The following is a 19,175-nucleotide window of genomic DNA, read 5'->3' as shown; positions in this document are numbered from 1 at the left end:
ATAATTGTGAATTTACAATTCCACCACTACACCTTTAGGTTAGTGAGGTACATGAGTTCTTTTGGACATAAAACCTCAGTAGCTATTATTACTTCTGGCAATATTTAATTGACTACTAGGGAGTTTCTTTTGCCAAAGAGCTAAAATGTAAAGTAAGATGTGGGAATGGGTGAATAAAGTAAGGAGCATGGTAATAAGGTCACCGAGGAACAATAATTGACTTTTTTTAATAACTAAAAATGGTAGTCAGATAAAAAATGTTTTTATTCAGGTTTCAGAAGTCTTTTCAGCATCATGATAATAATGCAGAAGCCAATGTTCAAATTGTCATAAAAAGAATGATTAAAAGGGGCCAACTATTTCTTCATTTGTTTCTGATTTATTCCAAAAAAAATAAATAAATGAGCAAGAATAGTGCAGTATATTCTTTAAAAACCTAGAAAGAAAGCATTGAATTTTAGAAAATACTTTCTTCTATCTTCTGTAATTTTTACTGTCTCATGAAAAGATATCCTTATAGATTACCAAAGATAACTTAAGGTTGAATACAAAAGAGAACCATCCATTTTCTTTAATTAAGAAATTCTCAAAGGAGATCAGTGATAATTTGCTGAATTTCTTTCAGCTTACACAAACTTTGCATATTCAAGTTTTCTTCCAAAATCAAGCGACAATAAAAAAAGTACCCTTAGAGTACATTTGCATAGTCGAAACCTAACCCTCAATTGTCGTTTAATTGCTAAGTCGTGTCTGACTCTTTGCGACCCCATGGACTGTAACCTGCCAGGCTCCTCTGTCCATGGGATTTCCCAGGCAAGAATACTAGAGTGGGGTGCCATTTCCTTCTTCAGAGGAGCTTCCTGACCCCGGGACTGAACCCGTGTCTGCTGCATTGGCAGGCAGGTTCTTTACTGCTGAGCCACCTGGGAAGCCTAACCCTTAATACCGCTCTTTTAAATGTCTCCAAGTAGATTTCCAAAAGGTTTCTGAATGTTTTTACATTAAAAAGAAATTACTTGTGCTTTTATTTAATGTTCTCAACAGACTATTTTAAAATTTATCTAGTTGTGACTATTTTATTCTATTTTCATTTTTTTAAATCTACAGTATTTTTTTTTCCCGTTTTAAGGTCATTTTTCTTCAAATCCCACCTCCCCAAAATTCAATTGTTCAAAATGTTGACAAATAGGGGGAAAAAATCTATATAATATTTTAATTTTCAAGGAGAAAGGAGCAACTGAGGAGGAGATGGTTGGATGTTATCACAGACTCAATGGAAATGAATTTGAGCAAACTCCAGGAGATGGTGAAGGACGGGGAAGCCTGGCATGCTGCAGTCCATGGGGCTGCAAAGAGTCGGACACGACTGAGCGACTGAACAATAACAACAAATATTTGTAGTGCATTCAAGACATTTATGATCCCATGGGGTTCCTGCTCAGCCTGACCTGCCATGATCTTAACTGGCACAGTGAAAAGATCCATAGGATGAAAAACAAGGGGTCACTTTGGTTAAAGGTTATGATGTCACATCCATACAATTAACAACAGCCCTCTTGATAGTAGCATCAAAATCCCTGCAAACGGGGTGATGGAAAGTCATCTGCGTGATGACCCTGATCTGACTGACAGTGAAAACCCTGCTGAAATATCCTTGTCCACTGGGTTGGCATTCCAAATCCGTCTGTTAACTTCCCTGTTGCTTTTGCAGTTGCCAAGCCTGCGATTAGAACCCGTGTTTATCAGGGTCAACGCACACAGTTCTCTTTGGGTATTTCACTCCCACGTACGTGTGCCTTATACTCTCAGTCATGAGGTTCCTACCTTTCACTTTCCCCTCGGTCTCAGGCAGAGCATCCCAAGCTACAGTGACGGCTGTAGGCTTGCCATTGACTGGCCAGACATTTAAATTTTCAGGAGCTGAGGTAGGAGCTACAAAAGGACAAGAATCCAAGGTTTAAAAAGGCCCTTATGGCTGTTCTAAAAATGACATATGGTCCCTGCATACATATATTTCATTGCAGAGCTACTGTGTTAATTTTTATTATACATGAGAGAAAATTCTCCACTTGCTCTTTGTGTATTTAGTGGTTTATGTCAGCTTTACCAACTCATAGAGCAAGGAGGTTAGACACACATGGGGAAATGTTTTTAGGAATTCAGAATTTCTCTCATTGGTGAATATTGAAATATACAAAGAAGAATACAATCCAGTTCCAACTTCCTCTGGATAAAATTTTGGGTTTTTTTAATAGACGTAATTTAAAAGAAAATAATTGTAACCTTGAATATAGAACAAATTTCTCCCCCAGAATCAAGCACAACTTGAGTCTTAAGAGAGTCTCTCCAATACTCTGGAGCCATGCATTTGTTACTCAGGGGCGTTCACACAGACAGCAGGGATTTATGAAGGCTCCGCATGGTTTTAATGCACTCCACATGTCAGAAAAACATGCTCAGGAAAATAGCCAGTAAAGGCTAAAGCATGGACCCAAGGAAGCTTCTCACGAGATTTAGGGGTAATGCTACTTTGCAAAATGCCTCTCCTGGCCATTATCACTATGGCTCCCTGAAGTGTCTTTAAATCTCCTTTTAGGGGTAATTCCCAAGTTGCAAGTGCAAAGGCCATGCTGAATACAGACCAGACTCCGGTGTTCTCTGGAAGACAGATGTGCTCCACCTGCCATCTCGTTCGCCCTGGGAAATGCGCACTGCAAATTCATACATGGTGTCTGGACTCAGGTTCTCGACCAGCACGCGTCTGTTGGAGACCTGCTTGTAATCCCATCTCGCCGACTCCCCCTTCTCTCGGTAGCGCACGGTGTACTGTCTGTAAGAAAACACAAAGCAGCGACACACCCAGCTGACCGGTTCTCTGCAGGGGGACACTGGCGTCCTTGATGTTCTCCCTTCCCCGTAAGTGATGACTTCTGGAGGTAAGTGGTGAAATCAAGAAGAGAAAGTTCTAAACTTGTGATTTTGTTATTAGTTCAAAGAATCTACTTATGTTCCAGGGAGGTGTGTCTAAAGTAGCCCAGGAAAGACAGAGCTTAGTGTCTTTTCAAGACCAAAACATTTTATTGCTCAAAATGTCAAGCAGAAATTAAAAGGGAGGGATAAGGGGGGGACACTTTTTATGAGGCAAGTGCCTTATTAGGGGTGTGTGTGGGGGGTGTGTGTACGTGGTGTATGTGTGTGTTGGTGTGTATGTGTGTGTGTACATGTGCGTGGTATGTGGGAGTGAGGTGTGGGGGTGTGTACGAGTGTGTGTGTGTGTGTGTGTGTACGTGATATATGTGTATATGGTGTGTGTGTACACGATGTGTGTCTCTGTGTGGTGTGTGTGTGTGTACGTGGTGTGTGTGTATGTAGTGTGTGTGTATGTATTGTCTGTGCATGTGTATCTGGTGTGTGTCTGTGTGTGTGCGTATGTGGCAGGGGCATGTATGTGGTGTCTGTGTGTATATATGGTGTGTGTGTGTGTATGTGGTGTGTGTCTCTGTGTGGTGTATGTGTGTGTGGTGTGTGTGTACATGGTGTGTGTGTGTATACATGGTGTCTGTGTGTATATGTGGTGTGTGTGTATGTGTTGCCTGTGTATGTGTTATGTGGGGTGTGTGTGTGTGTGTGTGGCAGGGGTGTGTATGTGCTCTGTGGAATGGGAAATATTAAGAACCAGATCCAGCCCAAAGCACCTTGGCTCTCCAGCAAACAAAGACAAGAAGACTCACTAAGCACTAAACACAAAGCAGGTGTGTTTTCTGTGAGTTCTGTAAGGAAAGGCAGCCTGTAGTTCTGAGTAGACTTATTACTATGAGATGGAACAAAAACATACAACAAACAGCAGGAGAGAGAGGCTTATCAGAGGAACTCTGCTGTGTGCTTATCAGGCAGAGGAGTACCATAGACCCAACACAGTCATATTTGACAGGCCCAGGCAGAAGACACCCTCAACACTCGACGTTACAAGTTACAAACACCATTTATTGTTGTTCAGTTGCTCAGTCATGTCCGACACTTTGCAACCCCGTGGACTACAGAGCACCAGGCTTCCCTGTCCTTCACTGTCTCCTGGAGTTTGCTCAAATTCATGTCCATTGAGTCACTTTTCTCAGACGTTTTCTTTGTGGCCACCTTACGGTAGACGGCGTTTGATGCCTTAACAGTGTGCTACTCATTATGGTATTTCATTAGTTATGATAAGACTGTCGTGCCCAACTCTTTGCAACCCCATGGACTATACAGTCCATGGAATTCTCCAGGCCAGAATACTGGAGTGGGTAGCCTTTCCCTCCGGGGGAATCTTCCCAATCCAGGGACTGAACCCAGGTCTCCCGCATTACAGGCAGATTCTTTACCAGTTGAGCTACCAGGGAAGCCCTCAGTTGCAGACACAGCTCACCAATTAGCAGTAAGAGTTCTACTAAGAAAACTCAAGTCTTCTTTTGTTTTCATCAGGATGTTGGAAACCAAAGTCCGTGTTGATCAGGAACACTTCCTGCTGGGGGAGGCCCTATGGCTTGGGAGAGAACCACTTATGCATCTTCTGAGGTCTCTGACAAGAAGCAGATGTCTTTTTTTACTAGCAGACAGTGACAGAAGCTCTAGCTAGAACAAATAATATTATATATATATATATATATATATAATGTAGAATTACATCTATATACCATATATATACATATATATATATACACACACTCAGCATTATATTCCATTCATTTTCTAAAGTATATTCACTTTTCCTGGTTGCAAATAGGTTAAAAAAATAATATATAATGACTAGACCACCAAGTCTTTGGCTTTCTCTTGGCTGTGTGCTTTCTCTTGGCTGTGTGTTAGCCATTTAATGCACATTTTTATGACTACTGGTCTACCACTAACTAGAAATGGCATTCACCAGTGGCCACTTTGCTGACAAAGGTCTGTATAGTCAGAGCTATGGTTTTTCTGGTAGTCCTGTAGGGATGTAAGAGTTGGGCCATAAAGAAGGCTGAGTGCTGAAGAACTGATGCTTTTGAACAATGGTGCTGGAGAAGACTTCTGAGAGTCCCTTGGACAGCAAGGAGATGAAAACAGTCAATCCTAATGGAAATCAACCCTGAATATTCATTTAAAGGACTGATGCTGAAACTGAAGCTCCAATACTTTGGCCACCTGATGAGAAGAGTCAACTCATTAGAAAAGACCCTGATGCTGGGAAGGACTGAAGGCAGGAGGAGAAGGGGTCGACAGAGGAAGAGATGGTTGGATAGCATCACTGACTCAATGGACATGAGTGTGAGCAAGCTCCAGGAGATGGTGATAGACAGGGAAGCCTGGTGTGCTGCAGTCAGTGGGGTCACAAAGAGTTGGACATGACTTAAGGACCAAACAATAACAGTGGCCTTTTTAACACAAAAATTATTTTAACCTCATGACTGGTTTTTCCTCCATTACTATTGCAAATGACCATAAAAACCAGAAGAGCATAAAATCATGGGTTAAGACAAAATAAAGCACATTTTGTTGCATATGCATAGATGAGCTGGATGGGAAGCCATGCAGCGTTTGAAGACTATTTCAAGAGGAGTCACTCTGCACAAGACATTAGACATATGCACACCAGTCTATACATGACCCTTCCTGCGGCCACTATCTCCAAATACCAGGAAGACGATAAGGCTCTTCTTCCTAAGATGGACCCATGTCCTCTGTGCCTGAACAGAACATTCAAGAGACAAGGCAAAACTTGGGGCAAAGAATGAAGCAGAATCTAGGAAAATCCCAGACACAAGATCAGACTATGAACAGATGAGATGTGAGGGCCCACTGTGTGTCTTACCCACATCTAATCTGTGGGAGTGTGTACCACCCACAGAATCACCTAGATTGTCCTAGAACAGTCTACCTGTCAGCTACAAAAGAGGTCGGTCTTCACGTATGTCTGAAAATACAATCGTTCAAATAAATATGTGTCTCTTCAGGGCCAGAAAAACCATGTCTCTCATACAGAAAGTAAAGACAAAGAAAGAAGGAAAAGTACCTTGATGCAACAACTTTCTTCTGTTTTTCCAAAACAGGATCCACCCAGGCTACCAGCACAGACTGGGACGACATAACCCGGACATTGATGTCTTCAGGTACGTCCAGTTCATCCTCTTCTGCAACGACAATGGGGTGTGTGGAAAGGCTGTCCCTACAATAGGCTCTGCCCTGAATCCCGCTGGCCCCCAGAGCCTAGATTTTAAATTGTTTATGCTTGATTTAGATAAAATAAAATGAATAGGAAGTCAAGCAATTATTTGATTGGTCAACACAGAAAACCAAAAATCTCCATTCTTTCTCTTCTTAAACACATTCTAAGCTGCCTAACCCAATCCACATAAGGACAGTCGTGCAAAAGGAGATGCTTTGCCTTGGTCAGAGATAGTCCAAGTCACTCAGAGCTTTCTCAGTATACACTCTGAGTTTCTGGGAAATAATACTGTTTTTACAGGAAGCAAAAGTTTGGGGAAGAAAAGTTCAATTCAGAGCATTTCCTAGGTGATTATGGCATGAAATAAGAATTCTAGCTCAACAATTGCACAAATCACATTGAGTTTGGTGTCCTCGCAATTTAGAATATATGATTCCAAAGCGGATTAAATGTTATATTCAGATAGAAAAGAGAATTCAGTTTGACAGTTTCCAGTGGACTACAGTAAAGTCATAAAGTTTATGTGGGGTCTGTAACACTGAGACTCACAAGATGTCTTCAGTTTTGCTTTTCTTAGTCTCTTGGAGTTTTGCAGTTTTTTTCATATGTTTTATCTTTTCAACTTTCATAGATCATGTTTCCAAAGGTTGTGGCTTTTACTACAAGTAGGGGAAGCTAACTACCTAGCCTTTAGGAAAGTGATACAGGGACTTCTTCTAGAGCAGCAATTAAAGAATTTTTTAAAAGTGAAACATCATACATATGTAACTTTTGTTATACAATGTACAATTACAGTAACTATCAATATAAGAGTATACCATAGAAATATATTATTTAAATAAATTGTGAATTCACAAATATCATTATGTCATAGGTTGCCTCTTTAAGGCACGTGATCCAGAAAAGGCATATGTAATTTGTTACTATATGACTGACATAAAAAACATCTATGAACAGATGTGGAAATAACCATCCCTAAGTAAGTGACCAATGATCAGGCTATCAGCAAGCCAGTTTTACATTTTCCCTCACTCTTCTCAATGCCATTTTTAGGCAGTTTTAGCTGAAATAAAGTGTGAGGGCATATCTTGTGTGCTGCCCCGTCCACACCTACCCTTCTCTGTCTCTTTGTTCCCAGTCTATCACCAAGGGCAATTTATGCGTGGATCAGACCGTGCCTGTAAATGGAATAAATGCTTGGGGCTATCATGACAAATCTGAAGCCATTCAAATATACACAGGGATAGATTGCATCACAGGAACACTCTAGCCTCTGAGTAAAAAAGAAACACTCGTGCCTCCCTGTGTGACCAAGTCTGTCCCCGTTTCCCGTTATACCCAATAAAATCCATGTACGTCGTCACCCGGCCAGCATCATTGGAAAACAGCCAAGCCCTAGACCACGGCTTGACCAGATGCGTCCCTGGAGACGTACCTGAAATCTTCCGCTTCGTTAGGGCAGCCCTGTAGACTGGCTGACTCTGCCCCCGGGAGTTCATGGACTGCAGAGAGACCACGTACACCGACTCGGAGGCTGCGGGCCAACAAGCAAGAGATGAGGTTCCGCCACTGGTTCTCTGGACAGCACACCCCTGCTTGTCGATGTCTCCCTCCCCTTACCTCCTTCCCTTCTCATCTTATTGGCATTCTAACTTACTCAGGACAACTACAGATGAGACCAAGAACTGTAGGAACTAAACTCAAAAAGAACACAATTTATGTCGGGAAACGTGGAAGTGGTTTTTACGTACAACTCCTGAAAAAGTGGGTTTCTACGGCATCAGCGTCAAAGAAAGATGAACAATGTTTAAAAAAGGAAAAGAATAGTGTATTTTTCCATGTAATTCCCTTGGACTTAAATACTGGAGGTAAATATTTTTTTTACCTCCAGAGAGGTCCCTGTTTTTATTTATCATCAAATAGAGAGGAGAGAGACAAAGAGTAGCAAGTACACCAGGCTCTCAGCCCAAGGGGGATGCTGTGCCCTTTGAACTAAAATCCTCAGAACGGCGTCTCTGAAGATGAGCTAAGAGCAAACAGAGGAGTCTAGACTCATCCTTTACTTCTAGATTGTTCTTTCCATTCACCCCCACTCCCACCTCCCAACTTGTGCATTGGGCCAACTAATATCCAATGTAAACTTGAAAACATTGTTTGGAAATAAACTACAAAAACTAAAACCTACAGTTCTCAAGTACTGTGGAATCACTGAGTCTGAGATCCAGGTAGCACTCTGGCTTTCTTCCAATTTGAACTTTCTTATTTTACAAATGAGGACATAAAACCACAAAAATGGGTTAACTTGCCCAAAGTCACACCCCTAAGAAGGACTCATCAGTTCAGTCGCTCAGTTGTGTCTGACTCTTTGTGACCCCATGAATCGCAGCACACCAGGCCTCCCTGTCCATCACCATCTCCCAGAGTTCACTCAAACTCATGTCATTGAGTCATACATACATACATAGGGCAGATGAAATTCACACTGTGACCAGAGTACAGTATTAGGCTGAGGCTGTCACTTCTTATTCTGTCAGAAAATTCTGAAATGTTATGTTTTACAAAAAGGAAGAACCAAGCTTGTAACACTTGGATTCCCAGAACATTAAATGTCTCAACATTGGAGTCCCTTCAGATCTGTTAATCTCTTGGCGCTACTGACAAGCACACCAAATGTCCACAAAGAAAATTTTTACTGTTCAATTTCACAATCCAGGAACATGTATAAAGAACTAACTGTGCAAAGCAGTGGCTCACCATTTATCAGGAACCACCAAGAAAAGACCAGTTTCCCACGACGGACTCTCCTGCATGTCTGCAGTGTAATTCTCAAAGTTCTTGATTTGCTGAATGCCCAGATTCTTGACTTGCTGTGCTCTCCAGGTCAGTGTGGCCTGAGATGACCTCCAGGGAACAGGCTGCACTGCAGTAAACTATAACACCGGCCCATGTGCGCTGGGTGTAGTCTCTGGTCGGGTTAAGCATTTTATCTCAGTTCCTCACTTAGTCCCGACAAAGCCCCACCAATAAGCCACTCTCATCATCTCCTTTTCATGGATGAGGAGCCAGCTCAGTGGGGTGAGATGACCCCAAGGACATGGCCCAAATGCTAGGCAGGTCTCAGACAAGCCCTGGGCTCTTACTAACATAGGTGAGAAGGGGCAGAGAGCCCAGAGCCCACGGGACACTGACCCTGGGCTGAGAAAGCGCCTGAGAGCTGAGCATGCCTCAGTTCACCATTTTTTCATAGAAATATCATAGAGACCCAGTGGTATAAAAGCACACTTCTTCCTGCACTTCTTTATCATTGAACAGAGTAGAAACAAAATTTCCAAAATGAGCGCAGCATCACCATCCAAGGGACCCTTGGGACCCCAGGTCCCACCCCTGCTCATCAGAGCCACCGACTCCCCTCACTTCCTGACCTCAGTGTGATGTGGCAGAAACTGACTCCCAAAGGTCCATGGAAATGTCCTGAAGGACTCCAAAGCCTCGTTCCTCTTTACTGTCCGGCTCCCACCTCCTCTGGGCTGGCTACCTCCTCCCCCTCCGTATTCCCACCACCCCGCCGGGGGCTCCTCTAAGTACAAGATTCAACACTGGCGGCTCCTCCCAGAGAACAGAGAGCCGCCTGCCCCGACACTTCTCTGTCCCCTGCGGCTGCTTCCACAACAGCGAGCTCTATGCACTCTGGGGACCGTCTGCCCCTGTAGGGGACTGTGGGGGGCCGTGCCAGGATGGTGCCTGACTTAGAAGATGCCCAAGGGGACATGTTTGATGAATGACTCCGAGGGCAGGGTTTCTGCTGATGGGACCACAGGCCCATTTTTCTCCAAGTTTCCTTAAGATCTGGCCATTCCCTGCAGTACCACGCTTTCCGTGGCATCTCCATTACCAGTGGAATTAAAATCCTACGCAGGATAAAGTAAGGAGACCAGCATCCTTGAACACAACAGGCCACTCCGACATCCCTGGGAATTCACGTCACCCCATCCTCCTGGCCAGGATGAGCTAGTGTCCAGTGACACCTCCTCCTAGGTGATCACGTAGATCTTCACGATGGCAAATGCAGCACTTTTTATTTGGTGAACATTCCAAAACTAGTGGGTGGAGTCCTGAGCTGTCCATTCAGGCTAGGATTGGGGCCTACCCCTGACCTCAGTGCCAACATTTGCTCAAGTTTAGGAAGCCAAAAAAAAAAAAAAAAATCCTTCTGCTATGCTCAAGTGAGCCAGGGCTTCACTACTAAGGAAACAAAAAGTTAACAGAACCAGTCAGATGAAAAACTCGTCGACACCAAAGGACACTTTAATGTGTGGTGTCTAGGAAAGACCTCCAGGCAGTGAGCAGTCCCCGCTTGCACAGCACTCGCCTGCCGTGTCAGATACGCAAAGGTGGGGACCCGGCTCTCCTGCTGATGCTCTGGATATAACTTGGCCCGACTCCCCGAAACCACCACGTAACCTGCACAGCACAACCACTCAGGGCTAGGGGTAGGCCCCGGAATGGCTGGATGAACGAATGAGGTGTCAAGCCTCTAGCTCTGGGTCTTGCTGCTAATACTGAAGCCAGCCTTCACAAAATATGCACCACTCAGATTTCTCCAGTCTCTCCTGCAATCCCTAGTGGTTTTATGTGGCTTTGGAGCAGACAGATAGGTAGTCTCTACTAGCTGGAAAAAGCCTGGCATCTATTTTGAGGCTTCGGTGCCATGTCCGGCTCATGGCTGCCTGTGCCACCACATGGAGACCCTGTAAAGCCCACAGGATGCCAGGCCAATCCTGCCCTAGGAATGCCCAACTGACTTTTCCAACAGCGGGTGTCTGAGCAGAGCAGTAAGGTAACTTCCGAGGATCTTTCAGAAAGGAAATCCAGCCCGGCCTCCCGCTCAGCGCCTCCAGCAGCTCAAACCTGCCCTGGTCAGTCTCCAGCCCCTTATCGCGTGTGCTGGGAGCTAGGCCATGACTGCATTGTGATGAGACCCCCGTATCCCCCTGGAGTCTCAGCAGGACCCAGTAGAATCATACCCTCTTCCTCGCCTGAGCACTGATTCAGTTAGGAAGGGAGTAAGACTAAGCAGTGGGGGAGGGCACAGTGCCTCTTGCTGGTGCACACCAAGCTGGAGGATTGCGGCAGGTCAGACCAAACCCCAGAGGCAGACAGACCTCATGGCCCCAGCAACCCTGGGCCCTCCACAACTCAGCCACAGAGGAGCGGAACAGACTGTATGCTCTGCAGCCCAGCTTCCCCTACAGGATGCGGAAGGAAAGGGCCCAGCCATGCTTGCCCGGTGCCTCCTGCCAAACTCATCATGTAGATAAGGGAGCGTAAAGGAAGGAGGAAAAGCAGCAGTGTTCTAGGGGTGCTGCAGGGTCTCCACCCCCAAGGAATGCCGGGAGCAAGGGCTCATCGCTGCCCCACCTCGGAGCATGGCCCGTGTCCACTCTCCAGGCCTGTTGATGAGCAAGGCAAGCAGGGCTCGAACCAGGCAACCAAGCTCACAACCTCTCCTGGTAAATGCTCCTTCAGCCTCCACGGCCGATGCTTCGATGCCTCCTTCAGAGGCATCAGAGTTTGCAAAGAGGAAGGAGGGCAGCCCTGGTCCACAGGCTCTATCAGCTGCCACCACACTTCATCTCAATGGGACCCAAGGTCCAATGCCCCAGGATCTAAGATGAAGCTTAAAAAGCTAAACGATGGGGCTTCCCTGATGACTCAGTGGTAAAGAATCTGCCTGCCAATGCAGGAGACATGGGTTCGATCCCTGATCTCTGGGAAGATCCCACAGGCCTCAGAGCAATTAAGCCTGTAGGCCACAACTATTAAGCCTGAGCTCTAGAGTCCACATGCCACAACTACTGAAGCCCACACACCCTAGAGCCCATGCTCCGCAACAAGAGGAGACACTGCATGAGAAGCCCGTGCACTGCAGCCAGAGAGGAGCCCCCGCTCGCCACAGCTAGAGAAAAGCCCGCGCAGCGATGATGACCCAGCACAGCCCAAAATAAACAAATGAAATTATATTTTTAAAAAAGCTAAATGGTGAAAGCAGAGCCAAGATGGGAAAAGCATTTAGGCTCACCACCACCAACCGCCCCCCAACCCCGGCACATCCAGAAAACCGACCCACATCATGGCATCAGCACGACCCCGATCAGGAAGCTGCTGATGGACACTTGTTGGGCGGCCTTGTCCCACCGATAATGGAAGGTGAAAAGGACGGAGGCGTGGAGGGAAGGCAGAACAATGAATTTCCGAATAACTGCAACACCTGGAAAATGAACATCACAGCCGAAAGACAACTTTCTGTTCAAAAGAGCTTCAAGATCTAAAAATGATCGCCAAGATCATTAAGACATTAAGGCAATGAACATGAAACTCACCTAGCTTTTTGATTTCGTGCGTTCGCTCGTCTCTCGTCAGTGGTACGTAATTCATCTTCCGGCCACTTTCTCCGTAGCCCAGAAGGAAGCCCCGGGATCGGCGTGGACTCTTGGCTCCAGACAGGCGCGGTGCCTTCCACGCCACGGACAGCCGGTCGTCGGAGGAGCGGACTCGGACGCGCAAGGGCTTGTTGGGCACGTCCTTTTCTTAAAGAGGACATGACACAAGACCGTTAAACAGCAAACCCCAGAGCTCCCGACAGAGGAGGGAAAAGCGTGCCCAAAGATGGAGCCACAACAATCAGCAGCTGGGCTTAAGACATCCACTTTGGGTAACCAGTTCTAGTAAGAACATTCTTCCCCCAAGGGTATCAACAGTTGGTATCCACCCCACACAGGAGGCCGAGAGGTCTCAAGGATTTAAAGTGAAAACATACCATGTGTGAGACTGCCAGCCAGAAATCCTGGATGCTTTACAGTGTTCCTTTTCATCTATTTCCTCTTGCCCCCTTAAAGCCAAAAACTATATATCCTCTGGTGAAAGCAAAGGGTCAGCATAAAATATAGCAAACACACTTTCATGCTATTTTTAACTGTCCTCCTGGAAGCTTTTCCTCTATAAGTTTGGGGAAAAAAACTGGGCTTTCCTTGTCTTTATGGGGACTCACTAAGAGCTCAATCCTGCTTTCTGGTTTTGATCTTAATTTCTCTGGCGTGTCCAAGTTGTGCCCCTTCAGACAAACCCTGCTGCTATGCCCCACATCTGCTGTTGCCTTCCTGCTAAATTAATCCATTTCCAGCACTCTTACTAAGCTGATAAGTCTCAGGAGTCACTCTCATAGTTAACATTCTCAAAGCAAGGCCAGTATTTAATGTTCGAAGTTTTGCTTTTCCATCGATTAAGAGCTGATGATACGTTTGGGAACAAGGGCTACAGACTACGTGATAACTACACTGCCTGTTTCTGACAGCGGGCCACGTTCTAGCCCTTTCGTGGGATCCAGTGACCCAGTGAGTGTCTCTCTGGCTATGTAAGCCAGGTTTATTTCCCAAGCATCGTTCCTCCCCTACATACATCACCCCCATCACCAATTCTAATTTTACTAGACTGGAAAATTCCCACCTAAGTGAATATTTTAACACTAACTAAAACAAAACAAACAAACAAAAAATGTCATGAGTTGGCGTGAGTTTCAACAGCATAATAATAGCCATTGGAAATGGTTATGCCAAGAAGTCAGTCACCAGACTGTGTCTTCAAACCAAAAGGAATATCCTTTTGTATATTAGCTGCAGCTACCTAATCAGTCACTGGGCACCCTCATTCCTAAAGGCTGCTAAAAGAATATCATATCATGGTTCAACAAATATTTTCCCCAATACACAAAGCAGTGATTATGGAGATTTTTTTTGTTTTTAATCCCACAGCACAGTCAATAAACTAACTATTTAAAATTTTGTCTTGCACCCTGGTGATGTGAACTCAACTCAGCTTTATTCCAAGTTCAGAGATGGGCTCTCCATTTCAAGAATCTAGCCTCTATAAAAATTAGGGACCACCAAGCAATATGGAAAGGACAAATATGCACATCTCTATAATTGAAAAGAAAATTTGTCTCAAGTGTTCAGTACGAATAGTCCAATTCATTAACAGCACAGTACTGATTCATGGAATGAGTTCCTACATTAATCCGATGAGTTGATTTTGCTTATGAGTCCCAATGGGGACCTCTTCCTTCATACTCCTAAGAACAGGACGCTCAATGTTTCTAGAAAGATCCAGACTGTCGAATCTCATTAAGCGCTTGCATTATCTGTGGGTGACTGTGGATTTTCTTCATCAGCATGTGTCACTGCTGAACAGACCTTGTCCACTTGTGGGGCTAGGGTAAGAATCGTTTTTTAAAAGCTGGTAGTGAAAATATCTGGTAAAAACGACTCACAAGATGCAAAATCTAGACAAGGGGCGGCATGCTTAGTCTCGATGAAACTTTGGTTTGGTTTTTGAAGTCAGCACATTTTTGGACAACGTGCATCAGAACAAAATAGACAACCAAATTTAACTTTTCAGGAATAGTGTTTGCATCATTTTCAGCTTTGTGCAAAGTTATGAAACTTGACGTGAGCCATAGGCAGGGGAACAGAGGTCAAGAGAGGAAATTTTAAAGGAAGCAGAAAACTTGGCTTCATTCTCTTTACATCTTCCGAGTCAAGTTGTACTCTGTGTGCCTCCAACACAAACTATCACCACCTACAGCACACTGTTTTATCAGAAGCCCCTCTGATGAGCGAGCCCACAGCCTCTCCCAGGTAAACCCCCTGAGGCTGGCGTTTGGTTCCAGAGTGTCCAGCTTTGGGCAGGCATCAGGGCTTTCGTTTTTTTTTAAGAAGTCTATAACGTGAAAATGATGTCTGCCTAGAGAACTGACTTATGAATAGGGCAGTGGGGAGGAAGGAGAGGGTAAGATGAATGGGGAGAGTAGCATGGATGCATATACACTACCATATATAAAATAGACAGCCAATGGAAATTTGCTATATGACTCAGGGAACTCAAACTGGGGCTTTGTAACAACTAGAGGGGTGGGAATGGGCGGCAGGTGGGAGAGAGGTTCAAGAGGGAGGGGACATATATACACCTAGGGCTAATTCATGTATGGCACAAATATTGTAAAGCGGCTAGGCTTCAATTAAAAATAAATTATTTAAAAATTCTGTCTGCTAATAATACATGGTATTCATTTACTCTTAAGAAAAGCTCATACCTCCTCGAGGGACCCTGGGTGATGCAGACGTGAGAAATGACACCTGCTCGAGCTGCCACAGGCCATTTGCACTGCTCTTCTTCCCAGCAGGACTGGCAGGCTCCCCTCCACCCCCACGGCGGGCACAGGCTACCTCCTTGGGGCAGCGGCAAATGTGGTGGGTGTCCAGGGTGCTGTCACCAATGTGCCCAGCCTCAGGGTTGCCCTCTCCACTCACTCTTGTCCTAAAGCCCTGAGTGACACAACCACTCTCCCCACCACTGCAGAGAGCCACCCATCCGTCTGGGACTTCTGGGATGATCTCCAGCAACATGGGCAAGTTGACCGAAAACACATGCATGGGTCTAACAAGATTCAGCTAAGCAGTAAATCACTGAGCAGAGATGGCGTCCCGGCTCTGTGGCCCGGCCCCCGCCCTGAGACCCGGCCAGCTCATCTACTTCACAGTGGAGCCAGCATCGGTGGAGAGCAAGCCTCGCCTCGGGGCCTTGGGGCTTCCCTGGTGGCTCAGACGGTGAAGTATCCACCGACAGTGAAGGAAACCGGGTTCAATCCCTGGGTCAGGAAGATCCCCTGGAAAAGGGGATGGCTACCCACTCCAGTATTCTTACCTGGGGAATTCCATGGACAAAGGAGCCTGGTGGGCTACAGTCCATGGGGTCGCAAAGAGCGACTAACACTTCTTCTTCATTTGGGGAGTGTGGTGGGCCTGTGCTCCAGAACAAATAACCCCTGACACTCAAGAGCAAAATTTCAAACAAACAGAAAGGAGGAAAAATACCACTGGGATGTCCTGAAGTGCCGGGGTCCCTGAGGAAGAGGAAGAGGGGAGGTTCCAAGAACAAGGGACTCTGTCCCAGACGAAACAGGTTTTGGCCTGAGATCCTGGCCCAGGCCAGGCCCACTAAATCTCAGCCACACTGCCCAGTGGCAGGGACAGCAGCAGCCCCCTCGGACCGCATGGGCTCCCCCCAGCCCCAGGCTCCGGGCTGCAGTCCAACCCTCCACACCAGGGTTCGAAAACAAAGCCAGGCCTGCTGAGCAAGCTTTGGCAACAGGGCTGAGGCCAGCCCTATGACCAATCACACTTCTCTTCTACAGAGAACCTCACACTTGGTTACAAGCTCTTGCTTGGTTCGTTTTAACTGTCCTTCCAACATCTCTCAGGCGAGGAAGTCAGATGTCACAATCCCCACAAGAAGACTGAGGATCGGGAGGTGAAGTACCTGACCCACGGCCGCATGGCTAAGTGCCAAGCAGCAGGCTGAATGCAGCCACCCTGATGCCAGCCTCCCCGCTTGTCCACCGAGCCCCGTCCGCTCATGCCATCCCAGCAGCCACCCAACCTCTTCTGCTAATAAACGTGAAACATGGGTTCTAAGCTGGACAGGCCCCCTTCCAAGTGTGAGCATACTGCCTTGCACAGTAGGCCTCACATTTGCAGGTATGTGTTTTGGTTTTTTTTAAAAAACTCCTTGGATAGCAAGGAGATCCAACCAGTCCATCCTAAAGGAAATAACCCTGAACTGGAGGGATTGATGCTGAGGCTGAAGCTCTAATACTCTGGCCACCTGACGCAAAGAGCTGACTCGTTGGAAAAGACCCTGATGCTGGGAAAGACTGAAGGCAGGAGGAGAAGGGGACGACAGAGGATGAGATGGTTGGATGGCATCACTGACTCAAGGACATGATTTTGAGCAAGTTCTGGTAGATGGTGAAGGGCAGGGGAGCCTAGCATGCTACAGTCCATGGGGTCATAAAGAGTTGAACACAACTAAGCAGCTGAACAACAATAACAGTTTTGAGTTGGGGTATAGCCGGTGAACAATGTTGGGATAGTTTCAGGTGAACAGAGAAGGGATCCAGCCAGCATGTATACATTTTTTTCAGTGGATCAGACAGTATAACTAAGGAGCCAGAGAAGCTACTCAGCAGGTTGTCCTTAGCAACCAGAGAAGGCCACCGACTCTAGAAACCAGAGTGAGGTGACAATGTCATTCCGCTGTACTCAGCCCTAAAGCCAGCCCCAATTTTTTCAAGTACTTTGAAAAGTTCCTTTCTTTAATGCTCTGGATGAAACACACCATCAATTAGCTTTTATAGATCTTTTCTAGATCGTCTGGGAGCCTTCTTTTAAGCTGATGTACACATGAAGAAAATCTGTTCCTGTGGTTCAAGTTCACTCGCAGTGAGATTTCCTAAGTGTTTTCTCTAAGCTGTGTGTGATAGCCCCACAGAAGCCTTCTGAAAATTTTCTAATAAATCCCTGTAAGCCTTTTCTCTTGAAAACAGGAAGTCACCATTGCCAAGAGGAATGATGTTCACATCCACCCGTGCTAAGTATATTTTGAACCTGGCAGGACACACTCCCTCCATTGCTCTGGAGACCATTCAACCAGGTAGATGTTGCTCAGAATGAATTGATCTCAGAAGACTTACATCGATTAATCACACACCGTCCACTAAGCACGTCAGTGAGGTGAAACGCTTCCCATGTAAACTACAACCAACATCTGAAAGCCAGGCAGAATTAGAACATCTCCCCTGATGAGTACTGCCAGCTATGCAAATTGGCAAGTATTCTGAAATCATAGGGAGTCAAAAAAATCTGTTCTTTTCACACACAAAAAAAATCCAAAATTCAACATGATGCTTTCTTTGCCCATTTACAATTCAGCGCTATTAAACGCGTAGCTTCTGAATTGGGCTTCCATGGGCTCGAAAGCCAGGGTCTGAATCTGAATCCACGTCTCACTGCCTTTCGAACTTCAGCTTCCTCCTTGGTCAAGCAGTGTCTCTGTTACTGGGTTTTGTAATTCACACTGTCCTGACATCTATCAAGGACACATTAAGTGCTCATTGTGTTTGTGATCGGTCGTGATAAAAACCCTCTTTTATCAGATTCATGGTGGGCAGCCAGCTCCTTTCAGAAGGTGAGCTGTGGTTGCATCAGAGTTTTCTGTGCGCACAAAAAAAAAAAAAAAATGTGTTTCAAAGAACGTGATAAAGAATCCACCTGCAATGAGGGAGACTTGGGTTCAATCCCTGGGTTGGGAAGATCCCCTGAGAAGGGAAAGGCTACCCACTCCAGTATTCTGGCCTGGAGAATTCCATGGACTGTATAGTCCACGGGGTTGCAAAGAGTCGGACACGACTGAGTGACTTTCACCTTCAGAACCAGACGGTTGCAAAAGAAGTGGACTTCTTGCCAAAGACTCTACACTGAAAGCCTTCTCATATACGAGGCTGTCGACACCCAGCTGGCTTTGTTTGCACCATAAGCGGAAAGCACCATTCCTCGTCCTTGTTAGCATCTCACAGTCACACCACTCTGAGCCGGCCCCTCCTCTTCATTGGAATGAAAGTCCATGGCCCCGGCTGTCTGGTGACCACTTTCCCTGGCTCGGTCTCAACTAGCAGGACATTCCTGTTTCCAGGAGAACGTGAGGGATCCCTCAGTCGATCCCTCAGTCTAGAGCTTCAGAGAGCAAGTGGTTTGTCCCACTGACCCACCTGACACCCACTGCACTGGCCTCCAAGCTTCACGCAGACGGGGCAGTAAGAGCCGCCCTTCCCCTCGCCCAGCCTCGGCCCCAGGCGGCCTCCCCACCCTTCCCAGGCATCAGACCTCAAGGCCACCAGGGACACTGGTCTGAGGGTGGGAATCCACCCACGAGGCTGGACCACAGTCCTCACACTGCACTGTGCATCAGAACACCTTGGCAGTGGGTAGGAGGGGACTTGTGGAAGCACACCCCCTCCCACCTGTATCCAGGACAGGTGAGATTCGGGAGCTTCTGTGCACTTGCGATGAAAGAGCCTGATTAGGAAGAGGTGAGGGGGCGTGGCGGG

The 19,175-nt window shown here is 46.1% G+C and overlaps 1 protein-coding gene across 1 annotated transcript in view; it reads right to left on the bottom strand.

Annotated features, from left to right (window-relative positions):
• The window catches only part of FNDC1 (fibronectin type III domain containing 1), a 109,983-nt gene that overhangs the window by 46,500 nt on the left and 44,308 nt on the right, over positions 1-19,175 (bottom strand). The window contains exons 5-9 of the mRNA XM_086318594.1: positions 12,559-12,765; positions 7,614-7,712; positions 6,026-6,143; positions 2,643-2,830; positions 1,825-1,932 (exon numbers count right to left, since the gene is read on the bottom strand). Coding sequence (XP_086174720.1) covers positions 1,825-1,932; positions 2,643-2,830; positions 6,026-6,143; positions 7,614-7,712; positions 12,559-12,765 — 720 coding nt within the window. The remainder of the gene's footprint in view (positions 1-1,824; positions 1,933-2,642; positions 2,831-6,025; positions 6,144-7,613; positions 7,713-12,558; positions 12,766-19,175) is intronic.

The sequence above is a fragment of the Bos grunniens genome, chromosome 9 (genome assembly GCF_055505025.1).
Source record: "Bos grunniens cultivar Pamir isolate PY7600 chromosome 9, Bosgru_T2T1.0, whole genome shotgun sequence".
Taxonomy (NCBI): domain Eukaryota; kingdom Metazoa; phylum Chordata; class Mammalia; order Artiodactyla; family Bovidae; genus Bos; species Bos grunniens.
Note: the sequence above shows the minus strand (reverse complement) of the source record. Positions and strands in the feature narration are given on the sequence as shown.